The sequence below is a fragment of the Drosophila ananassae genome, chromosome 2L (assembly GCF_017639315.1).
Source record: "Drosophila ananassae strain 14024-0371.13 chromosome 2L, ASM1763931v2, whole genome shotgun sequence".
In the NCBI taxonomy this organism is placed as follows: domain Eukaryota; kingdom Metazoa; phylum Arthropoda; class Insecta; order Diptera; family Drosophilidae; genus Drosophila; species Drosophila ananassae.
Window position 1 is genome coordinate 16396750 of NC_057927.1, and position 20942 is coordinate 16417691.

General features: G+C 38.7%; 1 protein-coding gene across 2 annotated transcripts in view; it reads right to left on the reverse strand.

Moving 5' to 3' along the window:
* The window catches only part of LOC6499268 (atrial natriuretic peptide receptor 1), a 37998-nt gene that overhangs the window by 6819 nt on the left and 10237 nt on the right, over positions 1-20942 (reverse strand). Inside the window, exons 1-3 of one of the 2 annotated variants that reach the window (XM_001954952.4) lie at positions 11514-11791; positions 5639-6747; positions 1462-1576 (exon numbers count right to left, since the gene is read on the reverse strand). In XM_001954952.4, coding sequence (XP_001954988.1) covers positions 1462-1576; positions 5639-6542 — 1019 coding nt within the window. In that variant the 5' untranslated portion in view covers positions 6543-6747; positions 11514-11791. Of the gene's footprint in view, positions 1-1461; positions 1577-5638; positions 6748-11513; positions 11792-20942 lie in introns of those variants that run through there. The other variant, XM_014910507.3, reaches the window with a different exon arrangement.

Below are 20942 nucleotides of genomic sequence, written 5' to 3' on the forward strand. Positions count from 1 at the left end.
ATGTAATCATTAAGACTTAAAAGCATCTTAGCAATTTTTTAAATTTTTATATCATTTGTTTACACTTTATAGTCTGGGGTATACTGTATGTAATCTTTGTAGTTTGCCCTTTTAATTGTAATCACGCTTAGAGGTTTTTCGATTTTTGTTTTTTGTAAATATAGTTTTTTGTTATCAATGCAGTTTTAACTCGCCTTTGTGTTGCCTTTGGTTTGATTTTATTACCAGCTATTGATATGCGTCATAAAATGTTTATAAATAGAACAACTAAGTGTGTGGCTCCACATACAAAGGCCTATGAGAACCTATACTCCTATGTTTGACTTCATGTAAATTGTAAATACATTTGAAATTCATTAGACCCCTCAAAACCCCATTCTGCCCGTCCACCCCGAAGTATATTTACCCTGTTATCATCTGGGGCTTGCATGTGTTGTGCTAGCTAGTTGTTAGTGGTTCGAAGCGTTTAAGTTTATTGATTAACTTTCTTTCCTAAGGTGTTCAGTAAAAGAATTTCTAAAATTCTGGGAATAATTTCTACCTAAGGTACCTAAGGTTAAAACAAATTTTAACGATTTTCTCCTTGGCTATCAATCGCATAGCACTCTGATTAGTTTGATCTTTTTCAAACAGGAAATTGATTAGCTAATCCAAGTCGTTACTTGGTACGTTTACCGGCATCACATACTATGTACAATTAGTATATAGATTACTGTGTATATACGCAATAATTTTCCATTGATTGCCAGTGTCATGAAGGTCGGGCGATTAGAATGCATTAAATGCACATGCAAATACAAATATATATATATTTAGTGTGGAATTTTAGGAAGAATTCCAGTCAGAGTCTCACACCTCCCCCGTAGCTTTTCGGAGGCGTTCATTGGATGGACCTATTATAAGCGGGTCAAAAACAAAGACCTGGTCAAAAGAGCTGGCCTGCGAGATTGCTTTGGCAAACAAAGAAGCTTGGGCATTACTCAGCACTAATGCTTATGGATAATCATAATGAATTCGGCTCGGAGTCTGGCTCGAGCACTCTGCTTCTTGGCCATTACTGCTTTTCGGACGGCTGCGACTAGACTGAGAGGGGAAGCTGGGACTGGGGCTTTAATCGATCTGCCATGTGCCGAAATATGGAATTTCCTCAATTTAAAAATAGTTAGGGCTCTTGTGTGGTAAATGCAGAAGCTATTTTTATCCAGTGCTTGGTACATAACATTTCATAACATTAACAACCTTGACTAATGTTGTTCATGCGCAGTTTGTAAAGAATATAAACTTTTTTCCATCCAATGTGCGCGTGGATTTTTTCACAAATGTTTTTTTTATTACTCGATCAAAGTGAAAGGCAACAAATTGTTTGGCAATTGCTATAAATGATCACCTTTTGTATTTGCCCGTATGTGTATCTGACTTTGTTAAGTAATTCATATGTTTGTCTTGTGTTGAGATACTCACCGCGAAAATAATTCAATATTGATGAAAACGTATTCGCCGCTATCGATCATATTCAGCTCCTCGGCTGTCAGCATAATTTGACGTATCGACTGCGGATCGGCGCACATTATGACAACTGCAAAAAAATGAAAAAGAAACACCATAAGGGGTAAAAAAAGAAGTCAAAATAAGATCGATAAATTTGATATTTTTTCTTATTTCTGGAAGCTACCAGTCAATCTAACAGGCAACCAACCACAGCCGTTGGTCTTGTCATTAAAAATGTATTAATTTATTTTAAAGCTTCTCCGGCTTGAAATGAAACTTGTAAGCCTGTCAGTTTCTTTGACGTCAGCGAGTGCAAAGCGTAATTTCGAAAGAGAAGCACAAAATCACATTGTTTCTTAAATTAAAACTCGAAAAAATCTTGATGGTACTTCAGATTCAAGTTGATATATGTTTGACAGTACTTGAAAAAGTTCTCGATATGTTTTAGATCAGAAGAGAATGGGTAAATGTTGGTTGTTGATGAGGAGACTTAAGTCAAATAGAATAGCGTTCAAAAGATTGATGTTTATTAAACTATTTTTGATTATTTTATTATCCAAATACCTTTATTTGTTGAGACCATACTCCCTTTGTGATGTGGTTTTGCATGGAATTTATGCAGTCACAACAAATATTTTATTGTAATTTATCCAAATTCAAAATATAACACAGCTCCTATCAATTCCACCAACTAAAAATTGATTGGCAATGAAATTTACAAACAGCAAGTCTTCCATAATCCCGCAGAAGCTATTAAGCATTGCACATTTAGTTGCGAATACGACGTGTAGTCCATACGGCTTGATATGCAAATATTTTGCCATATTTGCTGCACAAATATGTTGCAGTCACAAATATGATGCAAATATATTGCAGGCAAATTCCACATTAATTGGTAAGCTTTTACCTTTCATTGATAATCACATATCAACTTGCATCTCAACACCCAAGACAATCAATTTCAATTTTGCTGTTGCCTCATAATAGAATTTTCTACGTCATCTTGAATCTTTGTGGCAGATATATAATTACTCAGAAGAGACGGAGAAGCCGTACAGACAATTTCAAGCTCAGGGCAAAAACGTGCAATTGACTTGATTTAATTATACAATTTTTATTTTCCTTACTTGTCTCCTGCTTTCATGTATTACATATGACGCTCAAGTGAGCAGCCACCTGAGTCATAATATTTATGTTACAAATATATCTCAAAAGCATTGTTAAGCATAATTGAGGTGAAATGAATCAAAAGTCTGAGTCGTAAATTTTGTATCAAAATTAACATACTCACATCCAATTATAAATCAATCCGCAAAGAATGCGAATTTTTTTTTTAAACAAAAAGAGAGCAATAAATAAGTCATGATTTCAGGAAGTTATCAAGTTACCAATAAAACGTAAGGAGTTTTTTATGGTACCCAAGCTTTCAATTTAGAGGATAAGGTGATCCCCTGCAAATGCTAAAAGTTTCAATATTCATTCGATCTTAAAGTGCAATAACTTGTACATCGATTCGTTCTCAATCTGCACCAACATCTTGGAACCAAATTTTTTTTTTTAATTTTTGTCACATTTTCTGGGGCTCTCCTTTAAAAAGTGGGGAATGCATGAAAATGCCAATGTGGACACCAGAGAAGGCTATATCTTTGCCAATAATCATCCGATTCCTCCTTAAACGAATTCTATATCGATTATCTATCAATTTCCATCAAAAACTACGAACAAAATTTTTTGTCACTTTTCCTGTGGGATCCCCTTTGAAAAGCGGAAAATGCAAGGGAAAGACAATATGTCCCCAAACGAAGGCTATATATTTGCCAATAATAGTCCGATTCTTAAGCGGAATACATTTAATGATTTGTAGATACATTCTTCATCAACCTGTACCAAAAACGAAATATTTTTTAGCTTTTTCATCAAATTTTTCTGGGGGTCCCCAGGAAAGTTGTAATGGGGGTCAAAAGTTGTGATATGGACATGGATGGAGAATATGGCACCCATCGAAGACCATATCTTGGATAATTTCTATCCGAATCTTGAGCGGAATACCTTAAACGATTTGTAGATAGATTCTCCATAATTTTGCATCAAAATCTAAGAACGAAATATTTTTTAGATTTTTTATCAAATCTTCCTGGGAGACCCCTTCAAAAGTTGTGATATGTACATGGACGGAGAATATGGCCCCCATCGAAGACCATATCTTGGCCAATTTCTATCCGAATCTTGAGCGGAATACCTTAATCGATTTGTAGATAGATTCTCCATCATTTAACATCAACATCTAAGAACGAAACATTATTTTGATTTTTCATCAAATTTTCCTGTGGGACCCCTTCAAAAGTTGCGATAAGTACATGGAAGAAGAATATGGGCCCCATCGAAGACGATATCTTGGTCAATTTCTATCCAAATCTTGAGCGGAATGCCTTAAACGATTTGTAGATAGATTTTCCATCATTTTTCATCAAAACCTAAGAACGAAATATTTTTTAGATTTTTCATCAAATTTTCCTGAGGGTCCCATTCAAAAGTTGTGATATGTAAATGGAAGGATATTATACAAATTCTCTCCATCGAAGACCATATCTTGGGCAATTTCTATCCGAACCTTAACGGAATACATCAAAGGATTTGTAGATAGATTCTCCATCATTTTACATCAAAATCTAAGAACGAAATATTTATTCAATTTTTCAACAAATTTTCAGGGGGTTCCCTTTAAAAGTTATGAAATGTACATGGAAAAATTCCCTTCAAAATGTGTAAAATACGGGGAAAGGACTTTATGACCCACCGCGAAGACCTATAAATTCTTCTCTAAAATGAATTATTTTCATAAAATATTCAAATCACGTCCTGATTTATATCGAAAATGTGCTTGATCATTTCTTTGCCCTTGAACTCGGTTCTATTGTTAGAAATCTTAAAACAACTTCTACTTTCTTTGTCGGCTTCCCAAAATAATCTTTGGCAGACACAAAACATTTAATATTCCAGGCGCATAAAAGCCATTAATATGCTTCATTAAATAAGATATTGAATTATTTTGGCATCATTTGAAATAATGATTTGGATACTTGTAAAATTGATTATTTTGCCATTTGTTTTCAGATACGGTCGGATATGGCTTGATTATTGTGATTTTATTAGCTTAAGCAAATGTTGCATTATGAAATTAATAGCTCTCACCTTATGTTTGCAAATCAATGAACAGTGACCGCGCCAGTGCCAAAAGCTAGTCCAAAATTATTTTCAATTAAAATTCAATTAGCATGGAACTGTGAATCGAATAGCTGCGACTGCCTCACAAAATATGAATAACGATTGTAATTTTTTTATTGTGTTAATTGCCACTAAATGAAATTAAATGAGCTGTAATTAAACAATTGCGTTCCGGCCGCATCGCAAGAATGCAAGTAGGAGAACGGGCCAACGGTACGTATGCTTAATATGCGACTATCGGCTGTCTATCAATCGGCTATGACAGTGACGGCTCCATAACCGCCGGACTATGGTTTGCCAATATGATGTTTTAATTAACTGTACGGGTTCCTCCTCCGATCGGAACCTTCAATTCATTAAATTCATGCATTTCACAGTGTGTACGTTTGTTGGCAAACATTGCTCATACGCGGCGTAGTACCCAGAACGACTATAAATAATATTGTAATTATGGCACATTCACCATCTGCTTTGGTCTGTGGCTTGATTTGTGCATCCACACACTGTTTCCTATTGCTTTGGTTTCTTGAACTTGTCGTCGTTACGTTTGCCAATTATAATTAGATCGATTTCGCTCTCAATGCCGCACGCAATGGGGTCTGATAGTTCAGGGTGGATGCAGGCTGAAATGCATTGGCACGGCAAGTGCATCAGATGGTCAAGTAACAAGGTCTCTATTTAATTTTATTACAGATATCACATGGGTGTAATGTGACTAATAAGATCAAGGGGTAAACTAATTTATGGTAAAATACATCTTTGGGAAGCTCTCCTAAAAAGGTCTAACATTTATTTCTCCCGAAGAGACTCTCACAATAAATCAAAAGAAAAGGTATAATATAGAGATTAAAATATATTTTAATATTTTATTTTTACTTTTAATATTTATTATAAAAATATAAAGTCTTTAAGCAACTTCACTTACTTCTCGTTTGCATGGCCACGTTTTTCAGCATTCGAGTAATGTCCGCCTTGGTCCAGGTGGAGGTATCGAATCCCAGCTGGTACACCGAGTGCTCCTCGATAGTGTCGTGGATGGCGGCCAGGCACAGGAAGCACACCGAGTTGCCCTTGACCTTGGCGTTCTCGTTCTGATAGATAAGGGCGGTGCGTGTCCAGTTAAAGCTGTTGAGGATTGCCCGCACCACATTTCCCAGATTGTTCACCTGGGCGCCCTTGAGCCGAGTCAGGGTGGAGTAGCTCTCCGATTTCTTGTTGAACTCCTTGGCATTGCCGCCGGTGGTGAGGACGGGGACTTGCCACACGTCAGCGTATCTGGAGATGGGGGCTAGGACATACTCGCAAGGCAAGCCGAAGACAGCGTTCACCTCCGGCCACTGGGTGTAGATCTCGAAGAAGCCGATGGGTCCGTACTTAGAGGAGCAGAAGGTGTCCCGGGATATGAGTTGGATGTCGAAGTGAGTGCCACCCACAAAGCCCAGATTCTGGATATGGCGAATGCCCAGCTCTAAGACTGGCAGGACCTTGGGCATTATGCAATCGTTCTTGTTGTCCGACTCCACCGATGGCAGGAGAGCCAGGAATACCAGCTGCCTATGGGCTACGTTGCCATGGCCGTCATCAGTGCGAAAGTGCTGCACCAGCTCCGTGCTCTGGGATTTGTGGGAGTTCTTGGTCTCCGGCGTCTTAAAGCTGTGCTCATCCGAGCCAGCCGCGCCGCCCGAGGGTTCTGCATCGTAGAACCAGGCTGCCGTAAGTCCCCGACTAGGGATCAGGAGCAGCAGGGTCAGCAGCAGCGGCGGCAGGAGGTTTTGAAGCTGGCTCTGTCCTCGTTTTCTGGAGCGGAGCGATTTACCAGCCTGGGGCATCTCGGAGGGAGAGGCTCCTGGAGTTAATTTGTTGTATGGTTTATGCGGTTTGTGTTTGTCAAGCGTTGCTCTCTGTCACTGATTTTGATCGCATTATACATACGAGTACTTAATGTATATGATTATTTTTCAACAATCTTAATTTTTATTTTTTTATTATTTCATCACGTCTCCTTTAATTCATTTTGCAAGGCAGCGAGGCGACCTGAGGCAAATTGAAATTTTTGTTTATTAATTGCACTGCTTTGTATGGCTCAATTTTTATTAATCACTGTCGATTGTTCAAATTTAATTATTCGTCTCGAACTTTTCATTAGTAAACTGGTTCTCACTCTACTGTGTGCACTGGACATGTTTTAACCCTTTTTCGCAATCAATTTTAATTAACCCTGCTGCAGTTTATTATCAAGCCAAAAATATTGAAGCGCTCCAAGATGGGTCTGATGGCACAGATGGAAGCCCCAAATTCAAAACAACAATATTTAATATTTGTATTATTAAATGCAACCCGTGTAGAATACGCCAAGTCACATTGCAGTTCATTCTTAAAGGAAAAAAACACTTGTGTGTGCCTGTTTTGAGATCGAAACGATCAGGGGACTTTAAAATACGCGTTGTAGTCTAGACACTCTCGCAATTAAATTTCATAAAACACACTTTATAAAAAAGTATACAACTTTGAGCTCATTTACAACGACTTCAATTTAGTCATTCCTCTAATTATAAACCAAAAATTGTGCATCCACTCATTGCAAAGGCATTAAATTGTGATATTGAATAAATTATATGTTATTATTAGAATTTCGACCGTAAATCCCCGACTTTCTATACTTTTAATAATAAGATTGGGTTGGACTTTGGATGGTTCACAATTTCACAATTCTTGTAAATAAGAATTCTCCTATTTTTAGCCGCAGCACTTTGAATGAAGTATACTGTTCCCCATGCAAATTAGAAGTAGGCCTAGAAAGTCAAACTAAATCAAATTTGACTAACAAAGGATTTGTAAAAATTGAAATAACATCAAGTTATATGTGGAATAATACAAACCAGCCTGGCACCTTTTTTTTTGTATTTGCTGGCTTGAACTTTGCGTGAAAAAAAGCAAAAAAATAATTGATTGAGAGTCGTAAACAAAATATAATTTTTTTAAACTCACTCCAAGCTGACAAGGCATATAAAAACAAGAGGGCTAAAAATAAACCGAAATGCGGTATTTAAAATTCTCTTGACCTTCACCTGGCCTGGGTAGAATTTGTTTGCGGTTGACACGTATTCGGGGGGGGCTTATGTACTAAATTAGTAGGAACGATTTTGCAGTTGGGTATTACAAAATCCATAAGCATGTAGGTTCCCCTAGATTTAGAATTCGTTGCAAATTTAACGGCAATTAGGAAAGTAAGTAAAGAACGTGAAGAATTGCTTTGTTGTAGACTGAAGAATGATTCAACAGAATCTTCCAATCGCTTTATCGGGGACAGTTCCTGGTCTTGCCAGATACTCGGTCTATAACTATTGACCAATTTTTCCCCATTCACCGGCGCGTCGGTCATCATCATCATCATCAGCCGCAGCTATCCGTTCATTAAACTTCATCCGAATGTGAATAAAGCCATGAAGATAAACTTTTAAAGCTAAAAATAGCTTCAGACAAAAAAAGAGCCCTCCAAGGCATTTAAATCTGGCCAAAAGCGCCAAAGACAAACAAACAATGGTAATAAATACAATGCCAAAAAGAAAAAGTTGCCACAATAGATTTTGGCCAACTAGAAAAAGGTACAAAAAATCTGTAAAGCCCCGTAATGATGCCCTTTGGCGTTCTCGTATAAATATTTTTTATATATTTGACCAAATATAAGTTTTTCGTTTTTCGGATAAAAAATATGTACTTCATAAGTAGTGTAGTTTCTTAAATGATTTCTTATTCGCTTCAAGCTTGTCAGCAAACTCATTTCCTGTGACACCGACGGTTGCCAACACTTTCAGTTATTTCAGGTTTGATTGATGCCTGGCAGACGCAGGGTAACTCAATTCCCAAGGTTGTCTAATTGAACGGCCAAAAAACAATTCGTCAAATGCCAAAAATATTGTTGTATGGGAAATATGGGTCAATTTGCGGCTTGAACGGCAGCCAGACAGTCCAAGCTCTCCCTGGTGTGTTTTTTTTTGTTTGTTCCATGCACTTTTTTGGATTTTTGACTTGTATTTATATTATTTATATTGTGGCTGTTCAATTTTTTAAGCTTCGGATTCGAGTATTTTGAAGCCTTAAGAGGCTACACGTGCCGTGGATTAGGAGACCGCCTCGTTGGAGCCCCTGCTGACTTCTTTTTTTTTTGGTGATTGGGTTACCCCTGCCCCGGATCTCATCGTTCAATCAGGTAGCTTTCAATCGCTAGTGGTGACTTGAGATGCCGTTAGGCCTCCGTCTCCCACTGTGATTGGGCCGGATGATTTATGAGGCTTTAATCTATAATTCGCACATTCGTCTAAGGCCTGATAGCGCTATGGGAATCGGGCATTCATTCATCCATCCAGCCATCCTGTTGTTCACCGGCTTATGCTAATTTACTTATTTGTTTCTCTCGCCTCTGACTAATGAAGTTCACGCTTTATTAATAGGTTGTTTAACTGGCCAACTGGCCAATTGGCCAACTGGGCAATAAGCCCGACGTCACCTGTCGGTTTGTTCGTTTCTATTTTTAGAGCGTAGACCCCGGTTGAATTTCGCCCCGTCCCTCCCCCGCTTGACTGGGCCATGTTGGTTAATTACTCTTCGGAATTTGAAACTATGCAAATAAACCGACGTTGATTTGCTTTCCATTTTGAACAGGCTGACAAGCTGGAACCGTTAAACGTAGCTTAATTTATCATTCGGCCAATTAAAAAATTAGTTCTGATTGAGGTTTATGAAAAGTTTATTGGATTATTTATTCACAGTTGGTTTTTGGCTTAATTATTCATTGGCCAATATTGATTATAACTTATTCGCTGATAAGCTTATTAGGGTGTTAATAGGTCGTTAATGTCGCCACTTTAATAGCCTTCTTTGCGGTCATTACTACCCTCTTTATTTGTTGGCTAATATTTTTGTTTTGGACTCTTTTTTTTGTTTGTTGCTCAGATTTGTGCTGGCCAGGCAGATTTTTGTTTTCCTTTTTTTGTGTCGAGAGAAATATGAGCTGCATATTCTGAGGGTATGGTTTATTTTTAGCTTTACTTTAAGAAAATAAAAACACAATTGAACGACGCGTAATACTCAAAGTTAGGTAATCGCAGACAATAGTAAAAAATACGCGATGAACATCCAGTGTTCCGTAGAATTCGGCAAGGTAAGTCTAATAATAACGCCTCCATTTTGCCATAAAATCATAACTCATTAGTCAAGCAAACAAATTGTATGGGAAATACTTGTTAATTCCTATGAACTCATATCAATTACGCTATTTATTGCATTTATCAATCAATTTAATTAGCCATTTGCATGTTGTGATTCAAGCACCTGCTACAGGTGACAGAATGCAATAGAGTGACTGGGCTAACACATATTAAGTTCACTTTTTTCCGTAGGCGTTTCAAATGCACTTTTTTCATTCACCCGCTTGGCGTGTTCTGTGGAAGTGTGAGCGTTTCCCATTTACAAGAAAACTTTTACAAATATTTACGCTGAACATTTATTTGTACTTCGCACTCTTTATGCTGTGCCGGAAAACGAGCGAAAACCAAAACAAAACAGGGAAATTGAAAACAAAATGTGAGCAATGTTGAATATTCCATCGAGGACTCGCGCCAGAGAAATGCGAAATCTAAACAGAACTATCAAAATAGTCGAAGCTTAGATGCGCTTATTTCGGATATTTTCAACCTTTAGTTTTTAGAGTACACAGTGATGTATTTTAAAGCTCTTCTGGAAATTTTGAGTGAAACATTTTTACAAATGGTACTTCAAGCTCAACACGTCTGTCAACACTGCCGGGAGATCTACCCTGCCCTCAGGCCACCCCTTGGGGAGTGCCCCAACTCATCGATAGTTTTAAACATTTTTGCACTTCATGTCACTCGTTTGTCAGAACATTTTGTAATTCCTATTTTTTTTGGAAGACGAGATGGGCCGATGGGAATATTGCCGTTCCCGCTTAAACCGTTTATGCCAACTGGCCGTTCCATAAATATCTCTGGCAAGGCAATTAAACAGACCGAAAAAACGAAACCCCACAAAAAATATACGTAAGCCTAATAAAACATGCAGGTTGAACCCAATCCTGTTGTTGGTTTGCACCTGAAAACAAGTTTGGCTACTGAGACTGGAATCTGGCTACTGGCCCAGTATCTAAGTGTTTTGTTTGCTTCGATGGCTAATATTAGGAGAAAAGCACAAACACATCAAGGCATCATTTTGCAAAAAAGACAAAATAAATAATATGAGGACACATTCCACTTAAATTATTCATCTTTTGTGACAAGATATAGAAATTGAAACCCTCAAGAACCGCTTTGCATTCATTTGGCAATCAATTCAGAGTTAGATGATTTAAATTCAACGTCTGTGGGCCATTTTTGGCCAGAAGTGTGTAGTATTGGCGTGCTTGTGCCATAAATCAAATATATTGTGTGCCTAGGAAATGGATATTGTAAACAATCGACATTGACAAATAAATAATTGCGGGTTCCGTAAATATTTGGAGAACAAATCAAAAAGCAGATCGATAGTGGTCAGCTGGAGAGTTTTTTTGGCCAATATATTAACGTTAATATTTTCGCTGTCATTGTATTGATATAGGAGTGTTAATTGCGAGCATGGGTTAAGCACTTCATTGCACATTCGTCGGGGTTGTCGCCAACCGGCAGATAAAACATCATCTGGCCGACAATTTTCAATTTCACTTTTTCTCAACTGGTTATTTATAGTTTGCTTTTCCGTTGCTGCACATTTGCTTTTGCTCAAGATCAAATTGTGACTTTATTATTTACTTTTAATTATGCGCTTTTATCTTGTCGCCTTGTGGGGGCAGCGGCTGCTATAGCTGCCTCATTGATAAGCCCAAACCGCTGGGCATACAAGACTTTCAACAATTATATGCACTTGAAAAAACCAAAAGCTGCCGCGCTTCTAAATAAATAATAAATATTGCGAATTTGAAAAACGCGCGTTTTGGCCTCAGAATTCCAACCGATTCTCGATGCGTTTCGTGCGCAGTTTTCTGAGCGCTTCGCACACGCTCGACCCGCAAAACCGAACTGAACGGGCGATTCGGAGGCAGCGCCCGACGACGATGCCGCTGCCGACTGTGGGCGGCTACGGCTGCTACGACGGCGACGGAGACAGCGACTGCGGTGGAGCAGCAGCTCCCACAGCAGCAGAAGCCCCAGCAGCGATGGCGTCGACTGCTGCTGCGTACCGCTCGGCGTATACGTAATATGTGGAATAATTTTAATCAAAAATCCTACCAAAAATTATGTCCTGCCAAAAAGGTTGCATTGAAATATTTTTTAGCTTCTAATACAGTAAGATTTAAGATATTTTTTTTTATAAAATTAATCGAAATAGTAACAAACAGAAAAATAAAATTTGAAAAATTCATTCATAACCCTCTGCTTCTTGATCCCTTGCTTTCTCTCATGATTTTTTTCGACAGCTGTTGTTATGATACCCTCAAAAATCAATTCAAGTTTCGGTTTTGAATTCCAAGTGAATAATAAATCATAATCAACAAAAGGAGGACCGAGCCTTGGGAACACGCATGTGTTTGGCGTAAAAGGTCCGACTTGGTCTTAGCCAGCTCTCACCGGACTGCACACAGTTGCCCGTTGTCCATTACATTTGCAAATCCAATTTGAATTTCAACTACGCTGTAGATACATTCGTCGGCTGTCCTTTTCTCCGGCTTTCGCCCCTCTTCATCTCTTAGTATTCTCTTCTCTGTTTTTAGCATAGATTACATAGCCATGCATACAAGGGGCAGATAATACGCATACGCAGCGTGGCACGCATAAAGTGTTCGGGGCACAGGACATTTCCTGGTCTTCCCGCCTTCATATTTCAGTTTTATCTCCTCTAGTTTTTCTTCATTTTTTTCACAGACCATTTCTAGGACTTGAACCCAATAAATCACTGGGATGAGACAGAATTTTTGGTAGTAAGGACGAAGGAATGAAATGCACTTGTTGCCCATCACTTTATCTGTGTCTACGCTCGGTGTCTCATCTTTTGTGTTTCGAAGGGGAGCATGTGTGCCTGCGAAGGTTTGCTTTTTGTAATAATTGTTTGCCGAGCGGGTTCTAGTTTGTTGTGCCAGCAATTTTCGGGTTAAACTAACTGGGACTATTCAATGGGACTAGAGACAGGGAAAAAGGACATGGAGTGATACTGAGAGCCCTTTATGCATAACCAATTGTGGCCCTCAGACACGGACTGGGCCATAAATTAGATTCTTCCTGTCACGCATCAAATTCAATGGCAGCCATTTCTGCGCAATTCCCATTTCCGGTTTTGGCCATCAAATATATGTATGTGCGCTGTCTGATGGTTGATAGTTGATGGTTGAAAAGATAAGCACGCCAATCAAAAGGAAATCTATTAGTTTGACTCCCGACCTATGCCGATGTGCTACTGCCATTGAAGATGCGTCGGGTTATTGATAATCCTGCTAGGCTAGCTGAATGGATGACTTAAGATGGCTTTGTCGCACGAGTATTGATTTTCTTCACCACCGATGGTGGGGCGATTCAATCCTTCCTTTTGAAATTGAAATTAAATTCCTATTCAGTTTTTCCAGCCACTTTGTCAGCCATTTTTATATTCAGCGAGGACGTTTACATTAAGGTTTTACTGCCAATTCGCAGCTCGGCAATCCATATAAATTGTCAATAAAGCGCAAATGAGTCAAATGAAGTTGCATGGTAAAAATGTAAAGCATGCTTCTGTCCATCTACATCTCTGGTTGCTGCTCCTGCCCTTATCCGGCAGTTGGTCCGGCTCTTTCCGGGCAGGAGGACGAAATGGAAATGGCTGCAGCCAACAAAGAAGGCAAAATGCCATCGAGAGAGAAGGAGCAAGCCGAAGAATGCCAATGTTGATTGCTCCGGACAAGGACACGGCCGGAAAAAGCACAATGACTGGCTTAAGGGACAAAGCAGTTCACTATTGCATATTACGCACTTTTCGGTTGTCGAGAGACCAGTATGAAATGAAATCCTGTCGTTAAGTACTATTTTATCGAAATTAATAAATAAAAAACATTTAATATACCCTCCCCCCTCTTTTCGCTGGCTGTCTCTGCCTTGTTTTATTTCATTTCCCATTGGATGCATTCCATATGCGGCATGCCTGCGGCCGGAACTACAAGTGCTTGCTACGTGCCATTCTTATTTGTGTAGGAGGAGCTCCAGCGCCTCACGCCACAACACAACAAACAGGACCTGAATGCCTATGATAACAAACTGGAGAATTATTGATTGAGGGATACTCTTTAAACAGAACAATAAGTGCATATTACTAAAGCCTAGTAATGATTTTATAACACTTTTTAAAACAATGTATGATTTTGACTGTTGACGATTTAAAAGTGTACAAAATCTCCATATAGCTCTGTCTAAATCTTTCCTAGAAAATAAACCATTCAAAGAAATTCCAAAAATGCTTCACCCTTCCGGAACATGTAATTAAAAAATCTCGCAAATAACTTGTTCACAAGTCAATGTCTAACACACATTTTTATCGCAGCACATGGAAGTGCTTTGTTGTGTGTTAGGAACCATTGTTTTGCCGCTCAAAGGACTCGTTGGCGAAAATCCTGCTTACGACAGACCCCACAACTAGCTGATGTGTTGTGTGTTTTTCTGATTTAATTGTTCCACCAATTAAGATTAGATTCCACTGGGTCTCGACACAGCTCCAGATGGAGGTTCAATTGCAGCAGCTTAGCTCTTGTCGCTGCCTTTGTTCAATTAGTCTTATTATGGTATGCTTACTTCACAAAATATCCGGTTAACTTTGCAACGCAATTACGGCATACTTGTGCCCTTGAACGGCATAAAGAGGGCAGACTATATTGGATAAAATGCAAAACAATGAATGAAATTTATAATTAATTCGTTTGGCAGATTTTAATCTTATGGTTGCATAGTCTTTTATGAAAACTTTGCGGAAACTTTCCTAGGACCTAACCTAGTGCACCGCGGTGGCAGAATGTAGTTTATCAAAACTTTTGCTTCGGCAAAGTCACAAAAATTTTTTATAAAAAAAATGTGGTGCATCCTTGGGCGCAACCATGTGCAAAGTCCACACAAAGTGAATCAGTTTTGTACTTTTACATCCGGCCTCAATCGCCTTCCCGCCTTACAATCCCGCGCGTGACTGTACCCCTGCTTAGTCGTGTGGGTGTCTGTCAGTTTTGTCAGCTTTTCGGTGTGGATGACTGAGTGGTTGGTTGGCGGAGTGGCATACTGGTATGCCAACCGCATATCAGCATTGCAAACTAATACTCAAGCTCCAAAGTGCATTCAAAATATGGCTTTTTAATACCCTTTAATGGAGAGAGTCTAAATATGTCCGGACTTTCAGGATACCTCTATGTTCATCAGTTTCTACAGCTGCCTCCTGAAATAGTCTGTTAAATTTATTTGAGTTAATAAAAAATATTTGAATTATCAGAACAGAAATTGGTGAAATGGATCCCCTTGGTAATATAGCTGCCAGAAAAAATAAAACTTCTAAATATGTAGAGAACAAACTTCCTCTGACTGGAACTCAATTTTTGTGAAGTGAATTTACAGTTCGTTAGTTTTGCGAAATTTGATTGCTGGTACTGAGTACTTGGGGTCTCAGATGGGACGCCTGAGCTATGGCCACATCTGTTGTCGGCGTTATTACCCAGCTCAGGGCTGTTAATGATGCACTGCGGCTGGATGACAGGCAGTTTGGCCATGACACCACCGACCACTACCAACTACCACCGACCACTGTCACCTCTGTCTCTTTTGGGCCAGTCCATTTCTCTGAAGGGTTTTTGGCATTTTATAGCCTTGCCACTTTAACGATTTGGGCCATGCCGCAATGCCCAGAAGCGGCCAGAGCAGCCGGAAGCATGAAAATAATTGAAAAAATAGAAATTGCATACGATTCACATAACAATTTTGGCTAAGCAATTAATTAGTCAGGAAAAAGTTCATATATTTCGTAGCCCGGGGTTCAAAAGTGAAAATATCTGAGATAATAGTAAAGGCACTTGGCCATATTAAAAGCGATATATTTCAAGAGCATTTATATTTCTGAAGCATATCAAGTGCAATAAAGAAGTTATTTGATTAAAAAATATAGATTTTTCTTTAGTTTGAAATATTTGGCTTTAAAGGTAAAACCGAAAATTATGCTTAAAGCAATGTTGGCTATGACCTACAATGGAACGTTTAAAATACTTTTTGGATGCCAATTACATGAGGGAGGAAACAGGAAAAAAGTAAAGCATACAAAATGTATGTTGAACCTTTTTATGACTGCCCTCCATTTGCATTCTGTGGCTGCTTCTGATTGCTGAAATATACGAAACAACATGCAATTGTATAATTTATGTGCAATTTGCGCCTGATTTCGTTTTAATTTGCTAATTGCCAGATAACAAGGTAGAATGTCAGGAAAGTTGGATTGGCCAATTTATGGATGGCCTAATGAATGATATCGAATGGAAAATAAACTATGAAAAATCCTTAAACCTTCTTAAATGTTGCTGTTGGTGCAACGAACTAGTAAACAGAAATAGAAACGACTTGAAGGCATTTGAATATTTTATTAAGGCGCGAGTTCAACCCGGTGGGTAAATATACGTTTGCTTCATTTGATATCCTTGTTTTTCATAAATACCCAATTATTTATAATTAAAGCAATCTGCACATTTGCACAGCCAACTAAAGCTAACATATTGCTATATTAAATGTCACAGAAGCACAAATTGTTAGGCATACCAACCGGGACCCCGCAAATGACATTTGAAAAGTGAGCAAATTGGGGGAATTTAATTCAATTTGTGTCCAACTTTGAGAGTGGAATGTACATTTTGAGGTATTTGACTGTTATTAGCTCTATTGGGGCCTCTGTTTACAAATGATTCAGTTGGTGGAAATTAAGGAAGAAACGTTACAACTACCTTGCTCTTTTGCCCCTAAAATCACAAATATCATTATTTAAGTGTTATCAGTGGCTTGCAGGCAGGATAATAAACATATCCGTGGCACAAAGGTATAATTTGAATTTAATTATGTCTCATAAAAAATTATTAGAACTGCGGCTTGGGTCTAGCAAACTAATTTGCATACCTACATACTGGACTGTTTACACGAAAGGCTCTGCCAGTGGGGCGGTGGGTGATGAAGGGTTATGTTTGCAGGACGCGGTCTAGAAGGAGTGTGGTAACAAGCTGCATTGTGGTCTATTGTGTTGCCAGTTAATGAGGTTTACAGTGTGCTTCCAGACTTGCATGTAACAACTTTTATTGTGGCCCCAACACTGCAGTCTAGCGGGGCACAATGTAAATCATAAGTGCGACTGGTTTTTCGTTGCGAAATATATTTAAAAGATTGTGTGTATTTTATTGAGATACATACCACTGGGAAATGGACTAGATTAGCCACTCCTGTCACGAAACTAGCTAAAAATTAAAACCGTAAATTCAGTTTAAACTTGGCGCTGGATTTAAGCGGATATTCAGCTGTGAACACGGCTTTTCACTCAACGGCGCTAATTGTATGCATTAAAATAAAACTTTTTGCATTTAGCCCCATCCCCATGATGCCGTGTGGGCGGGGATTTTTATCTAACAGTTGCCACCTTAACGTTTAATTTGCTACAAAATGACAAATCAGTTGGAACAAATTTGCCAACTGCCAACAGCCAACTGCAATGGGCAGGCGGCTGTAATGGGAAAAGTAGAAAAGTAACATAAAGTGAGAAATAAATTAAGTATGAAAATGAAGCTGTCAATAAACTTGGTTCAACTTGCAAATTTCCAGTAAATATTTGTTGGATTTAATCCCATTTCCAGTCAGCAAAGTGCTGGCAAACACAATTAGTTGAGTGCTCAGCATTCCTTAAAGATTCTTTTATATTTTTTTCTTTTTTTTTCGTTTTGAAAAAGTTTTTGGTTAAGAGCAAGCAAAGTTTTAACAAACACATTCAGTTTCGATTCATGGGAAAGAGCTTTATTTGATGGTATGATTGTTTCAAATTTAAGGATAAATTCTTTGATTTTTTATGTAAATTTGGTGTTGGAATTTTTAGCATTTTGTGACTGCGATTTTCCACGCTGCATTACGTGGACACGAAAATACAATTTTCCGCCAACTGACAGGCGACAGCTTAGCATACGCTGACAGCAGCAGGACCGGTGTAAAAAAATGGGAAACATAAAATTGACACGGGAAATGGTGGGAAAATCTGTGTGAAAGTTATCACAAAACTGTCCCATTGTTCTACGAAATGCATTAAAAATAAATGGAAAAGAGCTGGGAGAGTGTGAAGTGTGCTGAGCAAAAAGGTGCTTAGCGAAGACCACTTTCTGGAGCGCTTAAGAATTTAAGTTGAGCTTAACCAGACTGCTGACTAATGGGCAAACAAAGGAGGGATTCGGAAAAGTGGCCCCCGAAATAATAAATTACTGGGAGGGCAATTTTATTGCATACTTGCAGGGGCAAGGCGAGATTCCCCCGTTTGCATGTGGCAAGTATCCGCGTGGTATCCTTGTGGCCGACTGCCAGTGTGTTTGTGCCTCTTGACTTCTCCTCGCTGCTGGGGACTGCAAGCTGACGCCAAAGCCAAGTAAATAAAAGCGAGCAGCCACGAAGCTACGAAGAATGGAAGCGGAAATGCAACGCATTTCATGGCACTTTGAGCAGAAAAATGCATTTAAGTGGCATATAAATTTCGCACGCTCACAACAAGCCGCAGAATCAACTCCGTGGCCAGACTCAGACTGGCTAAAGCCGGGTTATAGTCAAAAGTCTCGCGGCGGCGATAACTGTCTGCCGTTGCTATTTATAAACAATATGATTGTTGAACAAATTCATCCTTACGGTCGTGGATTTAAGAGTTAAAGTTAAAAAGTAAAGCGGCATGTCTGGCATGTAAATTGAGTTTGGCTTGGCCGAGTAATGGAGTGCCCATGAAATTCAACGGCTTCGCCAGAAACTGGAGGGTGCCGAGGCGAAGGCCACGGAAAGTGGTAAGACATCTTGCGGCCGGCAAGGCAATTAAAAAATAATTTGCATTCAGTTTTCCAGAGATGGGAGAAAAGAAAGAAGCTCTTGAAAAGTAAGTAATTGAGGGAGAAAGTGTATGAATCATGAATTATATACGACGGAAAATGTACTCGATTACTTTTCAATCACTTAAGGCTGTAAACTGGACATTTTTAGCCAAGGATTCTGTGTAAAAAATTTAATGGTAATTGAAATAAGTGGAAACTGATAAATTCCCCACTCTATTACCCCATTAAATGGAAAATGTATGAGTAAAATAATGGCCCAATTTTTTAAAACTCTTTTTACGATTCCATGTTGCCTTTTCTTGTGGCGAACCATTTACTAACTCAACTAATTTTTGACCCAACCCAGGCAAACACAATCCCGGCGAAAAACCTTTTACGGCTAACGTCAAGTTGTGCCCACGTTTTTTCATGCATGACCGACCTGCCCAGCCATGGCCACGCCCCCCTACGCCGCTTTTGCCTACTTTTACGCTAACCCAATGTCTCAACCCAATAACCCAATAACCCAATACATTTACGTAGAGACAATGCATGGTGAAAAGCGCAAAGCCGGTAAACAAAACAAAAAGAGCAAACGAAACGGAAACTAAATAGGGTTAACAAGCGGCTGAGGGAAGGGAGGCTCGGGTAGCAAGGACCTAAAATTGAAAGCTTGTTATTTTACTTAATTGCATGGCCAGAATAGCAATTTTCATATTTGCCAAGTGACACAGGAACAAGGAAAAAAATATGGAGCATTTGGCTAATGAAAGTGATGGCATGGATGAAGACACTTTAGTGGACCAAGGCACCTTAGTAAATAATTGGTGCCCTAATTGAACACTTCCGGAAGGTTCATTAGCCCAAAATGAAGGGTTTCCAGTTATCATAGGAATCCATAGCTATTTTATTATTGTAGTCACGTTTTCTCGATTTTTTGATTCGATTTTAAAACCAATGGGGCGTATGCGTAATCTCGAAAGCCAACAATCAACAAATTACACAGCGGGCAAACTGAATATTCGCTTAACGTGCCCCGCAACTCGTTCTTTTATTTTCTTTGTTTTATTTGATGTTTGTTTTTCAGCTATGAGCAATTTTCATTTGTCAAAAGAGCACATCCAGGGCGGTATCCTGGCGGAAATGTGTTTACTCTTGTCGCATTAGCAGACAGCTCTTAATGTTTTTTCCTCCCATGTTTTTTTTTGTTTTCACAGCTGATGCTAAATGAATTACATCGTATGCACCATTTACTATTGTTGCCACATCCCTTTTGATTTATTTATTGGGGTCGTGCACTTCATGAAAAATTACTAAGCCTTGGTATTACATTACAAATCTCTGAATATGAAAATAAAAATGATGCGCTGCCATAGTGCTGCAGAATGCATTTTTTTTTTTTAAAGTCCAATAAAGAGAAACGTAAAGTTACTGGCCAAGAATGTCAACAATAAACAAATACCCGCTGCAGTCATAACACTAAAGTTTCGGTTGATTTTCGGGTTCCTCTGCTATCTGACCGAGGCAGCAGTAACCGAAATTTATTAAAGACATTACGGCCATTGCAGAAGTTAAATGTTTCGGGGTTTGGTATGACTTTGCATTGAATTGCAGATTTTTCCAGATTTTAATGGCTTTTCCTGGTTAAACGGGAACATTCATGGGCAACATGCGAAATTCATTATACAGATGAAAACTTTAACTTTTTCCAATATATATTATTTTATAATAAACAGAAACTGCATTTTTCTTCCACATTTGGTTCTGTTCCAAATGGCTGAAATTGTTTTTTGTCTTGAGTTTCTTTTATGGATTTCTTTGCCTCTGGCTCAGATTGGTATTTATGGCAAGCCGAGGGAGGAACAACAAAAATTGCATTCAAAGACCCGGCAACTGCAAAAATTTATTTATTTAATGTCTCCGAAGCATTTCGCAAACGATTTTCCATAGTCCTTCTTTGTATGCAAGGCAGATGATGCAGAATCGCCTAACGAGGAATTTGCGAATATCGATGGAAAATAGTTTCAAGCTTAAGCTTTGAAAATTTTCCAATTTGTGTGAATAAAAGTGGAATAGTATTTCTATAAAGAGTGGGATTTGAAGTTCTCACTATACCGTAACTTGTATTCAAAGTATTTGACTAAAACTTTAAAAGGATTTTGGT